The sequence below is a fragment of the Erythranthe guttata genome, chromosome 9 (assembly GCF_056151865.1).
Source record: "Erythranthe guttata isolate IM_541 chromosome 9, IM_541, whole genome shotgun sequence".
Lineage (NCBI taxonomy): Eukaryota > Viridiplantae > Streptophyta > Magnoliopsida > Lamiales > Phrymaceae > Erythranthe > Erythranthe guttata.
Window position 1 is genome coordinate 6,122,887 of NC_142541.1, and position 19,112 is coordinate 6,141,998.

The 19,112-nt window shown below is 37.0% G+C and overlaps 1 protein-coding gene across 1 annotated transcript; it reads right to left on the reverse strand.

Moving 5' to 3' along the window:
• Positions 1-531: 531 nt before the first annotated feature.
• LOC148767954 (uncharacterized) lies at positions 532-1,206 on the reverse strand. Its single transcript, XM_088822709.1, has 2 exons — positions 868-1,206; positions 532-777 (listed from the first exon to the last, which is right to left on the reverse strand). The coding sequence occupies exons 1-2, from the start codon at positions 1,204-1,206 to the stop codon at positions 532-534; spliced, it is 585 nt and encodes a 194-aa protein (XP_088678835.1).
• Positions 1,207-19,112: the final 17,906 nt, after the last annotated feature.

Consider the following 19,112-nt stretch of genomic DNA (forward strand, 5'->3'; position numbering starts at 1 on the left):
AGGAAACTGCTTTTTCATACTTTGTTCAAGCACTTGTATATATCCAATCTTGAAACCGTTATTTACTTTCCACTCTTTTGCCACAATGTCCTTCACGGATGCGATAAGAATTTCCTCTTCCCTCATTTTCCAGCTCCTGCGAGACCTGTCTATTCTCTTAGCCTTTCCTTTATTGAATTGACTGACTGATTGGTCCATTATTTACCACAAATAGCCTGAAAAGATTTAAATTGAATAATATTGAAATGATAACCAATCAAATATTTATAAAAAAATTAAAGTATGGCTAATATGTGTAAACATTACCTGAGGAATAATATGCTTCCATCTAAGATCAGTTACCAAATTACATAAAACAAAGATCTCACCATATTTAGGTGGTAGCTGCCACTCTTGTGAGGTGTCAAAAAACCTTCACTATTTGCATAACCATTATCACATAGGTAATAATTTTCTGGGACAAAAAATTGAACTATTTCAAAAAAAAATAAAAAATAATATGTATGGATGTATACGTATAATGCTAGTAAGTCAGAGACAGAGGGTTGTACCCTTTGGCACCTTCAACCCATGTGGCGTACTAATGACATCTCGGAGAACTCTACCATCTGCAGCCGATCCTTCCCACCCCGGTAAGACATAAATAAAATTTATTTTTCTATTGCAAACCCCAAACACATTAACTGATATACCCCCCTTTCTATTTGTATACCTCGGCTTGTCTGTTTCAGCGACATTCACTTTAATATAAGTCCCATCTAAAGCGCCTAGCCAACCCTAAGTTTTAAAACAGAAAATGCATTAATTATGTTTTCTTATAACTAAATATTAAACACCACAAAAAATAATTTTTACTATAAATATTACCTGGAAATATGTCCATATAGGATTTGTACAATCGGTAGAGATAGCTTCAGGCTCAATTAAGAGAATTGGATGTAGTTTCAAGACAGCTTTCAAAACTTCATTGAAGTATTTGCTCACAGAGTGACCGAATCTTGTAAAATTATACTTTACAATTCTATTCTTTGTATGATGGGAAATAACGTGTAAGAACATCGCTACCTTCTCCGGAACGTTAACAGATCTAGACTCCACTAAACCACCAACATGATGTAACAGATAACACAACCTACCAAAAGCATTTCTATTCATTCTCAAGTTGTCAACACATGCATCACCGGTAAATTCGATAAGTTTGTACATGTTGTTTACTTGATCAGAAATTCTACTAATCATAGAATATCTCCTTCAATTATTTACGTTGTTGATTTCTTCTAGTGTAGTTGACAAACATTTGCATAAAGAACATACTTTGGAGTATTATCTCTTCAACTATCAAAAAGACCACCAACTTTTCATTCATAATATTATCCATCACCTCAAAATTAATTTTAACTCCAACAGAACACTATAACCATGAAAAATAAAAATAAAATAAAAAATATATTAGAAATCATTCAGACCAAGCAAATAAACCAAAACAACAACACTAATTGCAAATTTTTACGAGCTTCGCGTACATAATAGGTATTAAACAGAGAATATAAAATTTCTTGCAAATAATGGAAGCACATAAAAAGAGAAATTGAAACCTCAAATTTATTGTACGAAAGGGGGTTCTTCTTCGCATTCACCGATAGGAACCAAACTTCAAAGGAATTGTGTGGTCATATCGAATTCTCTAAACGTGAGACGAGATAAAATTTTGTAAGAGAAAAAAAGAGAGAATCTCCAGCCGCTAATGTAGAACGTATTTTAATGTAGGGGTTTGGGAAATATTTATTGTATCTCAGGGTACATATGTAATTTCCTTTATAATACCCAAATATATATTGGACCTGGAAATTGGATCCGTCCTTATGGCTGTGATCCATTATTAGCCAAAGTGTAGGATACCATGCCGGGCCGGAAGTGTATGTTGGGCTTGACCCATTTCTACCAAACATAATATGAGGCATGACATATAGTGTATATGGCCCAATATTTGATACCAAACGAGTCTAATGGTATGTATTCTTGTATGTTTTAATGTGGTCACAAGTTTTAATTATATAAGATGCATTTTTTGGACGGGTGATTTAATGATTTTTATGAATAATTGTACAATTGACTTTCAAGAATTCAGTAATGATGGATTTAAAATTTATAAAAATATAAGGGGTACAAAAGATATTTCACACAAAATTTGTTATTTATATTTTTAATATTAAATATTTGTAATAATGGCATTTTGGACAATATATATAAGTCTTTAAAAATCCAATTGTGTTGTTGGGACACGTGGCGTGATTTGATAAACATACCTCATACGAGTTGTGTTGATAGGATCTTACCCTAGAAGGTCGCACCAAAAATTGCTTTTTTTTGTTTTCTTTGCCTCATAATATTATTTTCCTTCACATATCGTACCGTATTATTTATTGTATCGTATGGTAAGATATTTGACTAACTATCAAAAATAGTAAAAAAAAATATTACATAATAATAATAATAACACGATTAATATGTAAAAAATAATATTTCAAAATCAAACTATTCATTCAAGATATATCTATATTCAAGTTTCAACATTAAATTATAAGAATTTGTAGTTTTTTGAAATACCAATGTCGGTCCTTTTGCATTTGCTAATATACATTTATTTTATCTGAAATTTTTTTTTTATGGTTTTCTCTTAATTAATAAAAACATGATTATTATTAAAAAAAAATTGCCGAAAGTCACACAAATCACTCCCAAATCTGCTGAAAATTGCACAAATCACCTCAAAATATGCTAAAAATCAAACAAATCACTCGTAAATGTGCCGAAAGACACAAAAATGACCCCTAAAATGTGCTGAAAATCGCACAAATTACCCTTAAAACAAAATGTTGTAGTTATCGTATTGTATCGGATATCGTATCGTATCGCGATATCGAGCAATATTTAACGGTATTTGATTACAATCAATACATATGTCGAATTATCGAATTATATCGTTTCCAGAGAAATCGTATGGTACCGCAATATGAATCACCGTATACTGCGATATTGACTACACTGGTCAAAAGTTCTATAAACCCAATATATTACTAATATAAGCAGCTCTATATTTAGTCGGCATATTTATCTCTCTAAAAATATTGATGTTGTTTATGTGTACCAATCTGCAACTCGACCAGCCACCACATGTTTTTGTCGTACCACATGATAAAAGGTGAAGTTAGGATCTACCGAACAAGCCAACTTGTAACTGTGGTCTTTCCATTTATTCCTGTGATAAATAATCCTTTTTCGTATTAATGATAAAACATCTTGACATTCTATATCTTTGTCCCTTGTACAAACATAGATATAGTCCTTATAGTTATTACAATTACTGATAATTGATCTTTTGGGATTGTGAAATATTTACTTAAGTATTAAGTGTTTCTATTCGAAGGGTTACGCCACCAATGAGGATATCGGCCTTTCCCATTAAGAGACTAGCACTTAGTGTATGTGTACTCCGTGTCATCAGTAAACGGTATTGAGATATCGGCATGCATAACTGGGTGCTCGTAAGTTGACGAGTTCACTGAACTCTCTCATCCTAGAAATCTCTAAGTGGTTCTCACTAATCGAGTAGAGATCTCTATGATATAGTTGTACACAATTAGTCCTCAAGTCCTAGACATCACCGTGACTTCTCTAGAGGACCAGCTGTATCGTGACATGTCCCAGAGTTCCACCATGGACCGCCCCACGGGCCAGTTCGTGCAGTTCAAAGCTAGATTGCTACCAATCTAGCTTTATAGGTTGATACCTTTCCATCCTCTCCAATTTTCTTCTTATAGGTCCACTTGCAGCCTATGTGAACTATTCCCTTGGGTGGATCTACCAAGGTCCACACCTTGTTGGAGTACATGGAGTCCATTTCGGATTTCATGCCATTTAGCCAATGTCCCATGTCCGCATCCGATACGACCTCAATGTATGTTCTTGGATCTTGTCCAACTTCACTATGATCTTCATCATTTTCAAGGAGGTATAACCTATCAGGCATTTTCTAAACTCTTTCGGATCTACGTACTGAAGGTTCAGGAGGTGTATTTGTGGATTGTTGTATTAGCTCGACTACTGGTTCTTGTGCTTGAACTTCACTTTGTGGTTCTTGAACTACTTCAAGCTCTATCATGCTGCCTTTTCAATCTGATAGAAACTCCCTTTTCTAGAAATGTGGCATTTCTTGAAACAAATATCTTTTCTTCCTTGACATAATAGAATTCGTATACCGTTGAATCCTCGGGATACCCCACAAAGTAGCATAAGTCGGATTTACTATCCAACTTGTCTCCCATTAGTCGTTTCGCATAAGCGGGACAACCCCATATCTTAATATGTCTGATGTTGGGTTTCCGGGAATGCCAAAGTTTGTATGGTGTGAATTTAACTGCTGTGGTGTTGACTCTATTCAGCAAATACGCGGCAGTTCGAAGTTCATGACACCACAAGTATGCCGGTAAGTTGGTGAGCCCCATCATAGATCGAACCATGTCTAACAAGGTTCTATTCCGACGTTCGGAAACTCCATTTAATTGAGAAGTTCCAGGTGGAGTCCATTGAGATTGTATTCCATTCTCTTTTAGATAGTCAATGAACTTGATACTCAAGTATTCTCCAGCACGATCGGATCGTAGTTTCTTAATACTTCGTCCGAGTTGTTTCTCTACTTCGTGTCTAAAATCTTTGAACTTTTCAAATGTTTCTGACTTGTCTTCATCAAGTACACGTACCCATACCTAGAGTAATCATCGGTAAATGTAGCGAAGTAGTTGTAACCACCCTTCGTACTAACACTTAGTGGATCACATACGTCTGTATGGATCAAATTCAAAAGACCTTCGGCCTGCTCCATTTTCCCTTTGTAGGGTGACTTGGTCATTTTCCCTTTAATGCAGGATTCACAAGTTTGTAGTGATTTCACTTCGTCCAGAGTTAACAATCCTTCACTAACAAAATTTTTCATCCTTCTTAAAGAGACATGGCCTAATCTAGCGTGCCAAAGTTGTGCAGGGTTTTGATCTATCTCCTTACATTTTGCTGATATAACATTAATAGGTATTTCACTTGAATTTAGTTCATATAAGTTGTTTAATAGTCGTCCCTTGAAAATCACATTTTTATTCTTTTGTATAATGCAAATCGAATTCCCAAAAACTAAAGTAAAACTTTCAATATCCAAAACAGGAATAGAAATAAGACTTCTAATGAGAGACGGCATAAATAAACAATCGTTCAAAACAATAGGAAAACTAGAATCCAAAACATTTAAGTATATAGTCCCAATGGGTTCAGCAACAACTCTTGCTTCATTCCACATCCTTAGGTAGGTCTCACCCACTCTAAGCTTTCTACTTCTTGTCATTAGCTGCAAATCATTACATAAATGTGAGCCACAGCGTGTATCTAATACCCAAGAAGAAGAATTTACAGAAAAATTTACGTCAATTATATACGTACCCTTTTCAGAACGTTTCTGCTTAGTTGCGGGGCCAATGCCCTTTCATTCCACAGTGATGGCAAGCATCATCAGCCTGCTTGCTGACCTTCGCTTTAGGGGCCCCACTACCTTCACCCACTTCGAACTTGCTGTTTATGAAGGGAACTCTTTCCTTTCTCTCTTTTGGAAAGAACTCTCCTTTCCAGAAGTGGCAGCAACGAGAACAGATTTCTCTTTCTTGATGGTGGACTCGAAACCGACCAACATGTTCATTAACTCATCCAAGAGAGGATCAAGCTTGTTCATGTTGAACTGCACTATGAACGATTCATAGGAACTAGGAAGGGACAACATGATCAAATCCAACGAGAGCTCGGCAGGGAGGGTGACGTCAAGGTTCACTAGCTTCTCAAGGAGAGTAATCATCTTGAGACAGTGCTCGTGCACCAAAGCCCCTTCGTGCAGTCTCGCAGTGGTCAACTCCTTGGTAGCAGCGTACCTAGACACCCTAATATTCTCACTATACGTGCTATCGAGACGAGCTTTGATGTCTAAAGCATACAAGTGAGACCCATATTTCCTCGCAAGCGCGGGTTCCATAAATGCTATCATGTAGCACCTAGCATGAGTGTCGTCCTTCTTCCATGCTTCATAAGTTTCCTTTTCAGCATTAATCGCAGTGTCGGGTATCGTGGCAAGAAGTCTCTCATTTGGCACATAGAGACGCCCCTCAACGGTGAGCACAAGTTTTAGACTACGTAACCAATCTAGGTAGTTTGGGCCATTGAGTTTTTGGTTGATGATTGAGATTATGGGATTCTCAGATATGATTATCTGAGAGGTTTGAGAAGATGATTATTAGAGATTCTCATTAAATAATTTTACAATTAAATATTTGGACTTTTATTATTTAATTGTTCTCCCACTAATTTTACCGAGTTCCACTTCTCTTTAGTAGACAAACGAGAAAACCGATTTTTCTTTAATGGGCTTTAGGTCCAATAGACAAATATAACCCGTAGTTAATCTAGCCCGGTTATATTTGCTCAAAGGTAGATCACAATCAATCATATCATTTATATGATCCTAACGTAGTTTTCCTCACACTTGATAATGACCTAAGTTAATCTCGCGAATTCAAAATCATCGTGTGTCAAGTCTAACCTACCAATTGAAGATGCTCGTAGAACTTAATTATACCAAACTAATGCAGTCCCTAGTTAATCTAGCCGAACACATTAATCCATCATAACCTTTTCTATGGCTACCTTCATCTTTATGTCAATTGAATTACATTTTACCTTACTATAGTACTCCCCGCTAACACGGCTTACTGCACTATTGCAAAGGGCAACACATAATTCAACCGTTGGCAGAAGGAAAGAAAAATTTAACAGATTGCTTTTTCTTTATAGCTTGAAATAATTCTTAATGAAATTAAGAATGAGGGATTTTTGAAAAAGTTTTATCTAATCAGAAGTTTTGGAATGGTCGGTGTGATTCCTACAACTATGTTCTCTAATGGTATATGGAAACGCATATTGTCCTAAGAGGAACATATGACCTAACTATAGCATTAATTACATTAATTAATTATCGGTTTTAAAAATAGTTATAGGACCTCAATTAGCATAAATCAATCAAATATTATTTGGGTACTAATAATTACGTTGAAGTATAATTAATATTATATATGTGATCTATTAATTAAATCAATTTAACAATTTAAATTAATCAATTAATCTTATACCTATTTACTAAAATAGATGATGTTGAATCAATTATCTAATTGGGTTTAATTGAAAATAATTTTCCAAAAATTAAAATCAATTTGTAATAAGTTTAATTTTAAAAATCTGAAATAATATATATATATATATATATATATATATATATATATATATATATATATATATATATTAGTGAACCGGTCCGGTTTGGTCCGGCCTAGATGGCGGAATCAGTTGGTCGGGTCAGTTAGACCGAGAATTGGTCTGACCGATCCGAATCCACGTCGATTCGATCAATTGGATCGAAAGGAACCATTGAACTGGCCGGTCCGACCGGTTCGATCTGAACAAAATTAAAATCAGCAGTTTTAAATGAATTTCAAATCCGATTTTCTAATTTAAAACAATTTTAATGATGGAAAAAAATTCTAAACAACATTTAGAAAATATTTTAAACTTTCGAAAAACACCCAATTAAATAATTTTACAATCCTAAGTTTAATAAATCGAACATGCATTAAAATAAGCAAAATATATTAACGCAATTAATTGCGCAACGAGCTCTGATACCACTGTTGGAATGGGCACGTGTACGCATCGGAAAAAAATTATATGAAAAACAAGTTTAATCATATAAACATGTACTCGATAATATCAATATATTGCGTACCTTAATGCTTCCAGCGAAATTTAAATTACAACATGCATATTATTAATTCGATAATTAATCACGTAGCATGCTCGCAGTAATACACGAATTCATACATAAACAATCATGTATAGTCATTCACGTAAAATCATACTGCGAATATCGACATTTAATTTAATCTAATTAAATTAAAACCTAATTTAAAACGGATCCAAAAATTACCTCTCGAAGCGTGAGATTAACTTTCGGATTGATGCAAACTGCCACGAAAACCAATCCGTGCAGTCGGAATAAGCAGCGGCGAAGCAATGGTGGCGCATGAGCGGATCAGTGGCGGCGCATGAGATTCATGCTTTGTCTTCGGACGGCGCGTGAGGGCGTGTGCGACGGTTGTTCGACAGATTAACTCCTTTGTCTTCCTCCTTTGTTCAACTGATACGTGGCACAAGACATGCAAAAGTTAGAATAAAACGAAAGAATAATTGACAGGAAATTACTACCGAAGATCTATCGGTGCGTGGGCGCAAATTCCGGCGACAGAGCGACGGCGGCGGCGGCGTAGAAGGAGCAGCGGACGTGAGGTGAGCGGTTAGGGTTAGGGTTGTGACTCGTGTATCTTGTGTTTTGTGCAAGACCTATAAATCTTATATTCATAGTGTCTTGTATAAAAGTCCTAACGGGCTTAAGTTGGACCGGACCCAACAACTTAAGTTAGTTAGTCTTTCTTCGCTCTTTTCTCACAACTCATTGATTGGAAAATTATAACAATTATATTTTCGGAATCATTGAAACGTCCTCGTCATTACGAATGCCAATTCTCGATTTCCAATTTCTGAAACTGGTAACCCTAATTCAGTGGACCTTCTAAATTTGGAAACTTCCCAATTTAAAATGTTCACTAAGATGTTCGCCTAGTTCTTTCCTTTTCTCATTCTCATTCATAATTCCAAATTACGAATGTTGGACTCAATGATATTGACTTCCAATGATGCAAAGATTAAACATTTTTATCTTTGACCGTTTATTCAAAGAACTCGAGTGCATGGGCAGTGTGATCCTCGATGGTTCAGGTGTAAGCTAGCCGTGGGTCCACAACTCTTTGTGGTTTAAACTCGCCCCGAGAGTTATAATTAAATGAAGCTCGTTTCAACTTAATCACCCAACGAATCAAGATTGGCGTCTAGCAACTACGCGTCATGATTCCCTAGATACAAATGAAGTGCCTGCATGAATCGTGTGATATAGTTAACGTACAGTACGATCCATTCGATTCATATGTCCCGATTGAACTAGAGGCATTGGTACATCGAGACCTACTTTGTAGTTCAATAAATGTGCGATCGTTCATATATCTCACGATCTCTTCCCCTCTCTCTGTTCTCTTCACCGCCATCTCTCTCCTTTATTTTATCTCTTTCCGTCTTCTTCAGCAACAACACACTCTCTTGCAACACTCTCTCTCTCCATTTCTCCCTTCGCCAACCGCCATTATTGCCAGGCAAATCCGCCAACGGCCATTCTTGCTAGGGAGAAGGACATTTGCTCTTCTGGTGGAGCACCTCCATGCGGTTCTGCATTGCCGAAGCCGTCTGTGACGTTCCTTAGTATGCCATATCCGATCCATGCTGCCACCTGATCGGTGGAGATGTCGCGGCCGCCTTGATTAGAGATTATAAAACTATTGCAATATTAGCATGCACTTCTTTTTATTTTTTATTCGTTTTTACCTTGTAGAACTTCCAAAACACATGATCTCAATCTGCGTCGACGGGTTCAAGAGCAACAATCGTAACATTGTATGCACCGACCTCTTTAATTTTATTTGAATTGTGTGTTTTTCATGGTGGAAAAGAACATGTAGGAACAGATCAACTTGTTCAATCACATAAAAATTATAGTTGCCACCAGACCACCAACATTTTCATGGAGATAACACAAACGAGAAAATGTATCGATGTTCACCCTTAAATTTTGCTATCACTCCAACCAACAATGTAAGTCATATGTTCTATTTGAGTGGGTACTTTTCAAAATATAGGAGAGTACAATTCTTATGTCAATGACGTCTAATTAATTGTACAAGTTGTGTAAACATAACCATTAGCATTCTAATTTGCTTAGCTAGCTGATTAGCTACAACTACTAGAACCTCTTATTCTGTATTGGCAACCACATAATCAAACTTAAGTGCCGGACGAAAATGAAAATATGTTCAACAACCAAAAAATATTGCAAAAGTTAAACAAAAAATAAATAAAGACCATACCAGCAACATATATATTGGAAGCATTTTTATATATCAAAGAATCGGTTAATTTATCCAAATAATTGTTTACCTAGTCAGGACACAAATTTGTTCTCATTTGGAAGATCACACAAGTAACGTAATTCATGGTCCAAGTCAATTAACAAATGTAATCCAATGGCACAGTTTCATCAACGTTACTCACTCAAATATGGCGTAAACATGTTTATGTAAACAATTGGCACAAAGTACAAAAGAAAACCAATGAAGGTGAACACAAAGTAAAGAAATCACTAGTCTGAAAATAATAGAAGATGGTTGAGAGATGCGACAATAGAATTTCAAAAACCTTCAATAACGCACCGAAAATCCTAACACTTTGCAAAGTTAATGCACAATTGAATGATAAATTTTGACACAAATCTGAAAAAGTGACAAGCTTTCGAACTAATTGAATCTTTTTTTTTTTTGCGCAAATGCTTGTCTATAACTGCACATGCTTCAACTATCGAAAGAATGTCAACTACGGTCTTAATCTCCATAACGCGATGCAAACGGGCTAGAACATACCAGTTTCGGTAAAGTTGACGCACAATTGAATGATGATGTTGACATAAACATATAAAATGATAAGTATTCGAACTAATTGAATTTGGATTTTTTATGCCAAATATTTGTCCACAATTACACAGGCTTCAATGACCGAAATAAGTTGGGTCAACTCCGGTTTTAATCTTCGACAATATATTACAATAATATATATTTAGTTCTAAGATTTGAAATTGAAAGAAATAAATAGAAAGAAAAAAGCAGAAGGGAAGTATTTGTGGATGAACACTCTCAGTGGATCTTGGGCACGATCAACCTCTCTCGAATCTTCGATAAGTCAATGAGTTATCGGAGAGAAAACATATTTATATAAGATTTATGTGTAATTGTTTGATTATCTAGATGGCAGTCCACTCATTTCAAGTGGCATTTGAATCCGAATGATGTACTCAAACCAGAGATGGGGAATATGGATTATCATGCAATCGCTGGAAAGGTGACCGAGCCAGAGACTAGTCTCAAATTTCGTCCCATAAAACCTAAAGCGCGATCAAGTCGGTTTATTCCATCAATACCTCCGGTTTCATGAAACCAAAGATGCCTTTGTGGTAGACTCTTGTCATTTCTTTTTCTATTAATTCATTATTTTTCTTATCAAAAAAAAGGAAAAAAAGGGGGCAATTTGCTAACACCTCTGAGCTCTAATTTCCTTTCAAAACAAGACAGTCAACATTTTTGAAAATTTCTAAAACTCCTCTATTCTTCATAGCCTCCTTTATTGCTCCGTCCATAAATGTTCTCCGTCAAATCCCGTGCATCCTCCATACGCTCATCGCTGCCATTGTTGAAAAGTTCCGCCATACAACCACACACAACCACACAGGCGCTCACACATAACCAAACACCTACATACGCACATACGCAACAACACACGCACACACATATAATTTTGGTTACACTATTTCATCTCGGCTGAAACCTAATAATCTTGGAAATCAAATCGAAAATATATTAATTATTGTTTTGTAATGGTAATGGTGATGGTAATGTTGGTGGTGATGTACGCACAAGAGATTAATTTTTTTTTTCCTTTTGCGTATTTAACTAAGCTGTGTATGCAAATAACTTGTCTATGTTGTGTAATTAAGCTGTATGTGTAAGTTGTGTATATGCTGTGAGAAACAACTAGTCTTGTTTTATTTTTCTCTTCACTGAACTTTAATAAAGTCGTTGCTAATTAATATAACTAAAATGTGCAACTAAGCTGCGCTAAACATTATGGATATATTTTGGGACGCATCTATCATTGTTTTAGTTTTTTCTTCACTGTATTTTAACTTAGTTGTTGCTTATTAATACTAAGTTTTAGCTTATTAATATAACTAAGCTGTGCAAATCAGCACGTCGCTATTACTGTTGGTTTTCGTAAGCAATTCCGTTAGACAGAATCCAACCTAGCGTCAGATTCAGAGCGTGAAAGCGCGTTAGGAATTTTAGCAAAAAGGCAAAATTAACTTGTCCTTATTAGTATAGAGAATATTTTTGAGGGGCTTCTAAGCTAATTTTCTCCATTTTCTTATCAAAAAATAAGGGGAAAAAAAGATGTTTAATAGGGATGGCAATTTGACCCGCCCCGATGGATCCCCGCCCTGAAAAAAAATGGGGCAGGTATGGAGTTTGAATTTTTTTTGACCGTATGGGTACGGGGACGGGTTTGCCTATACCCACCCCGTACCCGCCCGACATTATATATATATATATATATATATATATACTAACATCTATACTAATATCTATCGATAGTAATACTGATACTTATATCTTTACTAAGACTAATACTAATACTAATACTAATACTAATACTAATATTGATATTAATACTAATACTTATACTGATACTGATGTTAGAGTAGGTGACCAACAAGCCAACATGTGGCTGTGGTCTTTCATATTTATTATGGTAATAAACGAACCTTTTTCGTATTAATGATAAAACACCTTGGAATTCTATATCTTTGTCCCTTTGTCACAAGCATAGATATAGTCCTTACAGTTATTACAAGTACTAGTAATTGATCGTTAGGGTCGTGAGATATTTACTTAAGTATTATAACTGTCAAACGTGTTCCGAGTCGAAGGGTTACGCCACCAATGAGGATATTGGCCTTTCCCATTAAGAGACTAGAACTTAGTGTATGTGTACTGCATCTCATCAGTAAACGGTATTGTGATATCGGCATGCACAAGTGGGTGCTCGTAAGTTTACGAGTTCACTGAACTCCCTCACTCTAGAAATCTCTAAGTGCTTCCCAATAATCGAGTAGAGATATCTGTGGTATAGTTGTACACCATTAGTCCGTATGACTTAGACATCACCGTGACTTCACCAGAGGACCAGCAGTATCGTGACCTGTCCTTGAGTTCCACCGAGGACCGCCCCAAGGGCCAGTGTTCGTGCAGTCCGAAATCTAGTGGGAGGTCTGTGCATTGTAGTCGGGGATTCGATCGCTAGAATAGTCTTGGATGTATGAATTGAAGGGATCGTACTGTACGCTAACTATATATCTGAAGGTTCTTGCAGACACTTCATTTGTATCTAGGAAATCATGACGCGCAGTTGCTAGACGCCAATCTTGATTCGTTGGGTGATTAAGGTGAAACGAGTTTCATCTTAATCGTAACTCTAAGGGACGAGTTTTGACCACAAAGGGTTGTGGGCCCACGGCTAGCTTACACGTGAACCATCGAGGGTCACACTGCTCGTGCACATGAGATCTTTGAATAAACGGTCAAAGGTAAAAATGGTTTATATTTGCATGATTGGAAGTTAATATGATTGGGTCCAACATTCGTAATTTGGAATTATGAATGAGAATAAGAAAAGAAAAAGAATAGGCGAACATGTTAGTGAACTTTCTAAATCAGGAAGTTTCCTAATTTAGAAAGTGCACTGAATTAGGATTTCCACTTTTAGAAAGTTGGAAATTGAGATATGGCACTCATAATGACGAGGACATTATAATGATTCCGAAAATGTAATTGTTATAATTTTTCGATCATCGAATTGTGAGAGACAAGCAAGTAAAAGAACTAACGAACTTAAGCTGTTCGGACCGATCCAACTTAAGCACGTTAGGGTTTTATGCAAGACACTATAAATACTTGATTTATAGGTCTTGCAAAAGACAACACACGAACTAAACCCTAGCCGCTCTCACCTCTCTCGGCCGATCTCAACCCGCGGCCACCACCGCCGCCGTCGCCAACGTCTCGACGGAATCGGCCATCCGTTGGCCGATCCTTTTGGTAGCTCTTTTCTCTTTTCGTTTCTTTCCGGTTTATTCTAACTACTTCGTGTCTAGTGCCACATTCTAGTAGATCGAAGTATACGAGGTGAAATCCGAGAGGAGGAAGATTGAGGAATCGAGGAGCACCAAATGGGCCGACGTCGCACGCAATCCCACGCGCCGCCCGAAGACAGCGCGTGAGCCACACGCGCCGCCATAGCTCGCCTAGCCGCTGCTGCCGTTTCGCCGTTGCTTCCCTGAATTGCACGGATTGGTTTCCGTGGCAATATAGCTCTGCTTAGTCCGCCTACATCACGCTTCAAGAGGTAAAGTTTCGAATAAATTGTCGTTAGATTCGGTTACGTTTAAATTATAATATGCATGTTCGTTTAAGTAAGATAATTGTATGATTTTATGTGACTACATGAAATTGTTTATTTACTGCGAGCATGATTATTTGATTTAAACGCGAGCATGCTAGTTGGTTTAATTTCGATTAAGTAATTAAGCACGTATGTTGTTTTTAATTTCGCTGGAAGCGCAAAGGTACGCAATTAATTGTTTTCAATTATCGGGCATGTGTTTATGTGTTTTAAATTCATTTAAGTCGCATAAAATTTTTGTTTTCCGCTGCGTACACGTGTCTGATTCCCAACAGTGGTATCAGAGCTCGTTGCGCAATTAATTGCGTCATTTTTAATATGCTATGTTTTATGCATGTTCGATTTATTAAAGTAGCGATTGTTATATTATGTAATTGGGAGTTTTCGAAAGTTTAAAATACCTTTGAAATATTGTTTATAATTTTTCCAGCTTTAAAATTGTTTCAAATTGGAAAATCGGATCTGAAATTATTTCTTAAACATCAGTTTTTAATTGTTCGGATCGAACCGGCCGGTTCGATGGTTGTGTGCAATCCAATTGACCGAATCCACGTGGATTCGGGTCGGTCAGACCGGTTCTCGGTCCGAACCGGTCAGACCGGTCAGGCCGAACCGGTTCACTGAAAAAAAAGAAAAAAAAAAAGAATTCTGATTTCTAAAATTAAAGTTCAAACAAATTGATTTTAATTTTTGGAAAATTACTTTCAATTAACCCCAATTAGATAATCGAGTCAACAATCATCTATTTTAGTAAATAGGTGTAGATTAATTGATTAATTTAAATTGTTAAATTGATTGCAATTAATAGAACACACATATAATATTGATTATACTTCAACTTAATTAATGGTACCTCAACATTATTTGATTGATTTATGCTAGTTGAGGTTCTATAATTATTTTGAAAAACCCGATAATTAATTATTGTAATTAATTATATAGTTAGGTTGTATGTTCCTCTTAGGACAATATGCGTTTCCATATACCTTTAGAGAACATAGATGTAGGAATCACATAGACTAATCCGAACCTTCTGATGAGATAAAAGTTTTAATAAGAAAATCCCTCATTCTTAATCTAATTAAGAATTATTTCAAGCTATAAAGAAAAACCAATCTGTTGAATTTTTATTTCCTTCTGCCAACGGTTGAATTATGTGTAGCCCTTTACTGTAGTGCAGTAAGCCGTGTTAGCGGGGAATGCTATGGTAAAGTTAGCTGTAATTCAATTGACATAACGATGAAGGTAGCCATAGAAAAGGGTTATGCTAGATTAACGTGGTCGGCTAGATTAACTAGGGACTGCATTAGTTTGGCATAATCAAGTTCTATGAGCATCTTTCATTTGGTAGGTTAGACTTGACACACGACGATTTTGAATTCGCGAGATTAACTTAGGTCATTATCAAGTGTGAGGAAAATTAATTTAGGGTCATATTCTGGATATGATTGATTGTGATCTACCTTTGGGCAAATATAATCGGGCTAGATTAACTACGGGTTATATTTGTCTATTGGACCTAAAGCCCATTAAAGAAAAATCGGTTTTCTCGTTTATCTACTAGAGGGAAGTGGAACTCGATAAAATTGGTGGGAATACAATTAAATAACATAAGTCCAAACATTTAATTGTAACAATCATTTAACGCGAATCTCTAATAATCCTCTTCTCTAAACCTCTCAGATAATCATGTCTAAGAATCCCATAATGTCAATCCTCGACAATAAACTCAATGGTCCCCCTATTTACCTAGATTGGTTGCGTAGTCTTAAGCTTGTGCTAACAGTTGAGGGGCGTCTCTATGTTCTTAACGAGAGACTTCCTGCCATTATACCTGGCACAGAACTGATGCTGAAAAGGAAACTTATGAAGCATGGAAGAAAGATGACACTCATGCTAGGTGTTATACGATAGCCGCCATGGAGCCCGCGCTTGCCAGGAAATATGAGTCTCACTTGCATGCTTTCGATATAAAGGTACATCTCGATAGCATGTATAGTGAGAATATTAGGGCATCGAGGTACGCTGCTACAAAGGAGTTGATCACGGCGAGACTGCGCGAAGGGACTTCGGTCCACGAGCATTGTCTCAAAATGATCAATCTCCTTGAAAAGCTAGTGAATCTCGATGTCACCCTCCCGGCCAAGCTCTCGTTGGATTTGATCCTGTTATCTCTTCCTAGTTCCTATGAATCGTTCATAGTGAACTTCAACATGAACAAACTAGATCCTCCCTTGGATAAGTTAATGAACATGTTGGTCAGTTTCGAGTCCACCATTAAGAAAGAGAAGTCTGTTCTCGTTGCTGCTACTTCTGGAAAGAAGAGTTCTTCCCAAAAGAAGAGAAAGGAAAGAGTTCCCTTTCCAAACAGCAAGTTCGAAGTGGGTGAAGGTAGTGGGGGCCCCAAGGCAAAGGTTAGCAAGCAGGTTGATGATGCTTGCCATCATTGTGGAAAGAAAGGACATTCGCGCCGCAACTCCAAGGCTGACCTAAAGCAGAAAAGTTCTGAAAAGGGTACGTATTTCATTGACATAAATTTGTCTGTCAATTCTTCTTCTTGGGTATTGGATACGGGCTGTGGCTCACACTTATGTAATGATTTGCAGCTCATGACAAGAAGTAGAAAGCTTAGAGCGGGTGAGACCTACCTAAGGATGGGGAATGGAGCAAGAGTTGCTGCTGAAGCCATTGGCACGATTTACTTAAATGTTTTGGATTCTAGTTTTCCTATTGTTTTGAACGATTGTTTATTTGTTCCGTTTCTCATTAGAAACCTTATTTCTATTCATGTATTAGATATTGAAGGTTTTACTTTTGTTTTTGGAAATTCGATTTGCATTATACAAAATAATGAAAACTTGATTTGCAAGGGACTGACTATTAAACAACTTGTATGAACTAAATCCAAATGAAATACCTATTAATGTTATATCAGCAAAACGTAAGGAGATAGATCAAAACCCCGCACAACTTTGGCACGCTAGATTAGGTCATGTCTCTTTAAGAAGGATGAACGATTTTGTTAGTGAAGGATTGTTCTCTTTAGAGGATGTGAAATCACGACAAACTTGTGAATCTTGCCTTAAAGGAAAAATGACCAAGTCACCCTACAAAAGGGAAAATGGAACGAGCCGAGGGTCTTTTGGATTTGATCCATACAGACGTATGTGGTCCACTAAGTGTTAGTGCGAAGGGTGGATACAACTACTTCGCTACCTTTACCGACGATTATTCTAGGTATGAGTACGTGTACTTGATGAAGTACAAGTCCGAAACATTTGAAAAGTTCAAAGATTTTAGACACGAAGTAGACAATCAACTCGAATGAAGTATTAAGAAGTTGTGATCCGGTCGTGGTGGAGAATACTTGAGCATCGAGTTCATAAACTATCTAAAAGAGAATAGAATACAATTTCAATGGACTCCATCTGTAACTCCTCAACTTAATGGAGTTTCCGAACGTCGGAATAGAAATTTATTAGATATGGTTCAATCAATGATGGGGTTCACGAACTTACCGGCATACTTGTGGGGTCATGCACTTCGCACTAACGCGTAATTGCTGAATAGAGTTAACACCAAAGCAGTTAAATCCACACCTTATGAACTTTTGCGTTCCCGGAAACCCAACTACAAACATATTAGGATATGGGGTTGTCCCGCTTATGTGAAGCGATTAGTGGGAGATAAGTTGCATAGTAAATCCGACTTGTGCTATTTTGTGGGGTATCCCGAAGACTCAATGGGAAACAAATTCTATTATGTCAAGGAAGCAAAGACGTTTGTTTCGAGAAATGCCACGTTTTTAGAAAGGGAGTTTCTATCCGATAGAAAATGCAGCATGATAGAACTTGAAGTAGTTCAAGAACCGCAAAGTGAAGTTCAAGCGCAAGAACAAATAATCGAACCAATACAACAATCCTCCAATATACCTCCTGAACCTATGGTACGTAGATCCGAAAGAGTTCGGAAAATGCCGGATAGGTTATTCCTCCTCGAAAATGATGAAGTTCATGTTGATCTTGGACAAGATCCAAGAACATACAATGAGGCCGTATCGGATGCGGACATGGGACATTGGCTAACTGCCATGAAATCCGAAATGGCTCCATGTACTCCAACAAGGTGTGGGCTTTGGTAGATCCACCTAAGGGAATTGTTCCTATAGGCTGCAAGTGGATCTATAAGAAGAAAATTGGAGTGGATGGAAAGGTATCGACCTATAAAGCTAGATTGGTAGCGAAAGGATATACTCAAAGGCAAGGTGTTGACTATGAGGAAAAAATTTCGCCAGTCGCGATGCTGAAGTCCATTAGGATTTTGTTGGCCATAGTTGTGTGGTACGACTACGAGATATGGCAAATGGATGTGAAGACCGCTTTCCTTAATGGAGACATTGAGGAAGAAATTTACATGGCGCATCCGGAAGGCTTCATATCTTATGGAAGTGAGCAAAAGGTTTGCAAGCTCCAGTGATCCATTTATGGATTGAAACAAGCATCCCGAAGTTGGAACATTAGGTTCGACTCAACTATCAAAGAGTTTGATTTTGAGAAGAATCCGGAGGAACCTTGTGTATACAAGAAGGTTAGTGGAAGGGCAGTGATATTTTTAGTGCTTTACGTTGATGACATTCTACTCATTGGGAATGACGTAGGAATGTTGCGACAAACGAAAGCATGGTTGTCCACACGTTTCTCAATGAAGGATTTGGGAGAAACATCTTATGTATTAGGAATATGCACCTATAGACATAGAGCATGCTTGGCTTATCCCAAAGCCTGTACATAGACACCGTTATG

Excerpts from the sequence above, each read along its gene's own strand:
- LOC148767954 (XM_088822709.1), bottom strand. The coding sequence starts at position 1,206 with ATGTACAAACTTATCGAATTTACCGGTGATGCATGTGTTGACAACTTG. Across the intron at positions 778-867 it reads CTATATGGACATATTTCCAG|GGTTGGCTAGGCGCTTTAGA; the intron begins GTAATATTTATA and ends TTTAAAACTTAG.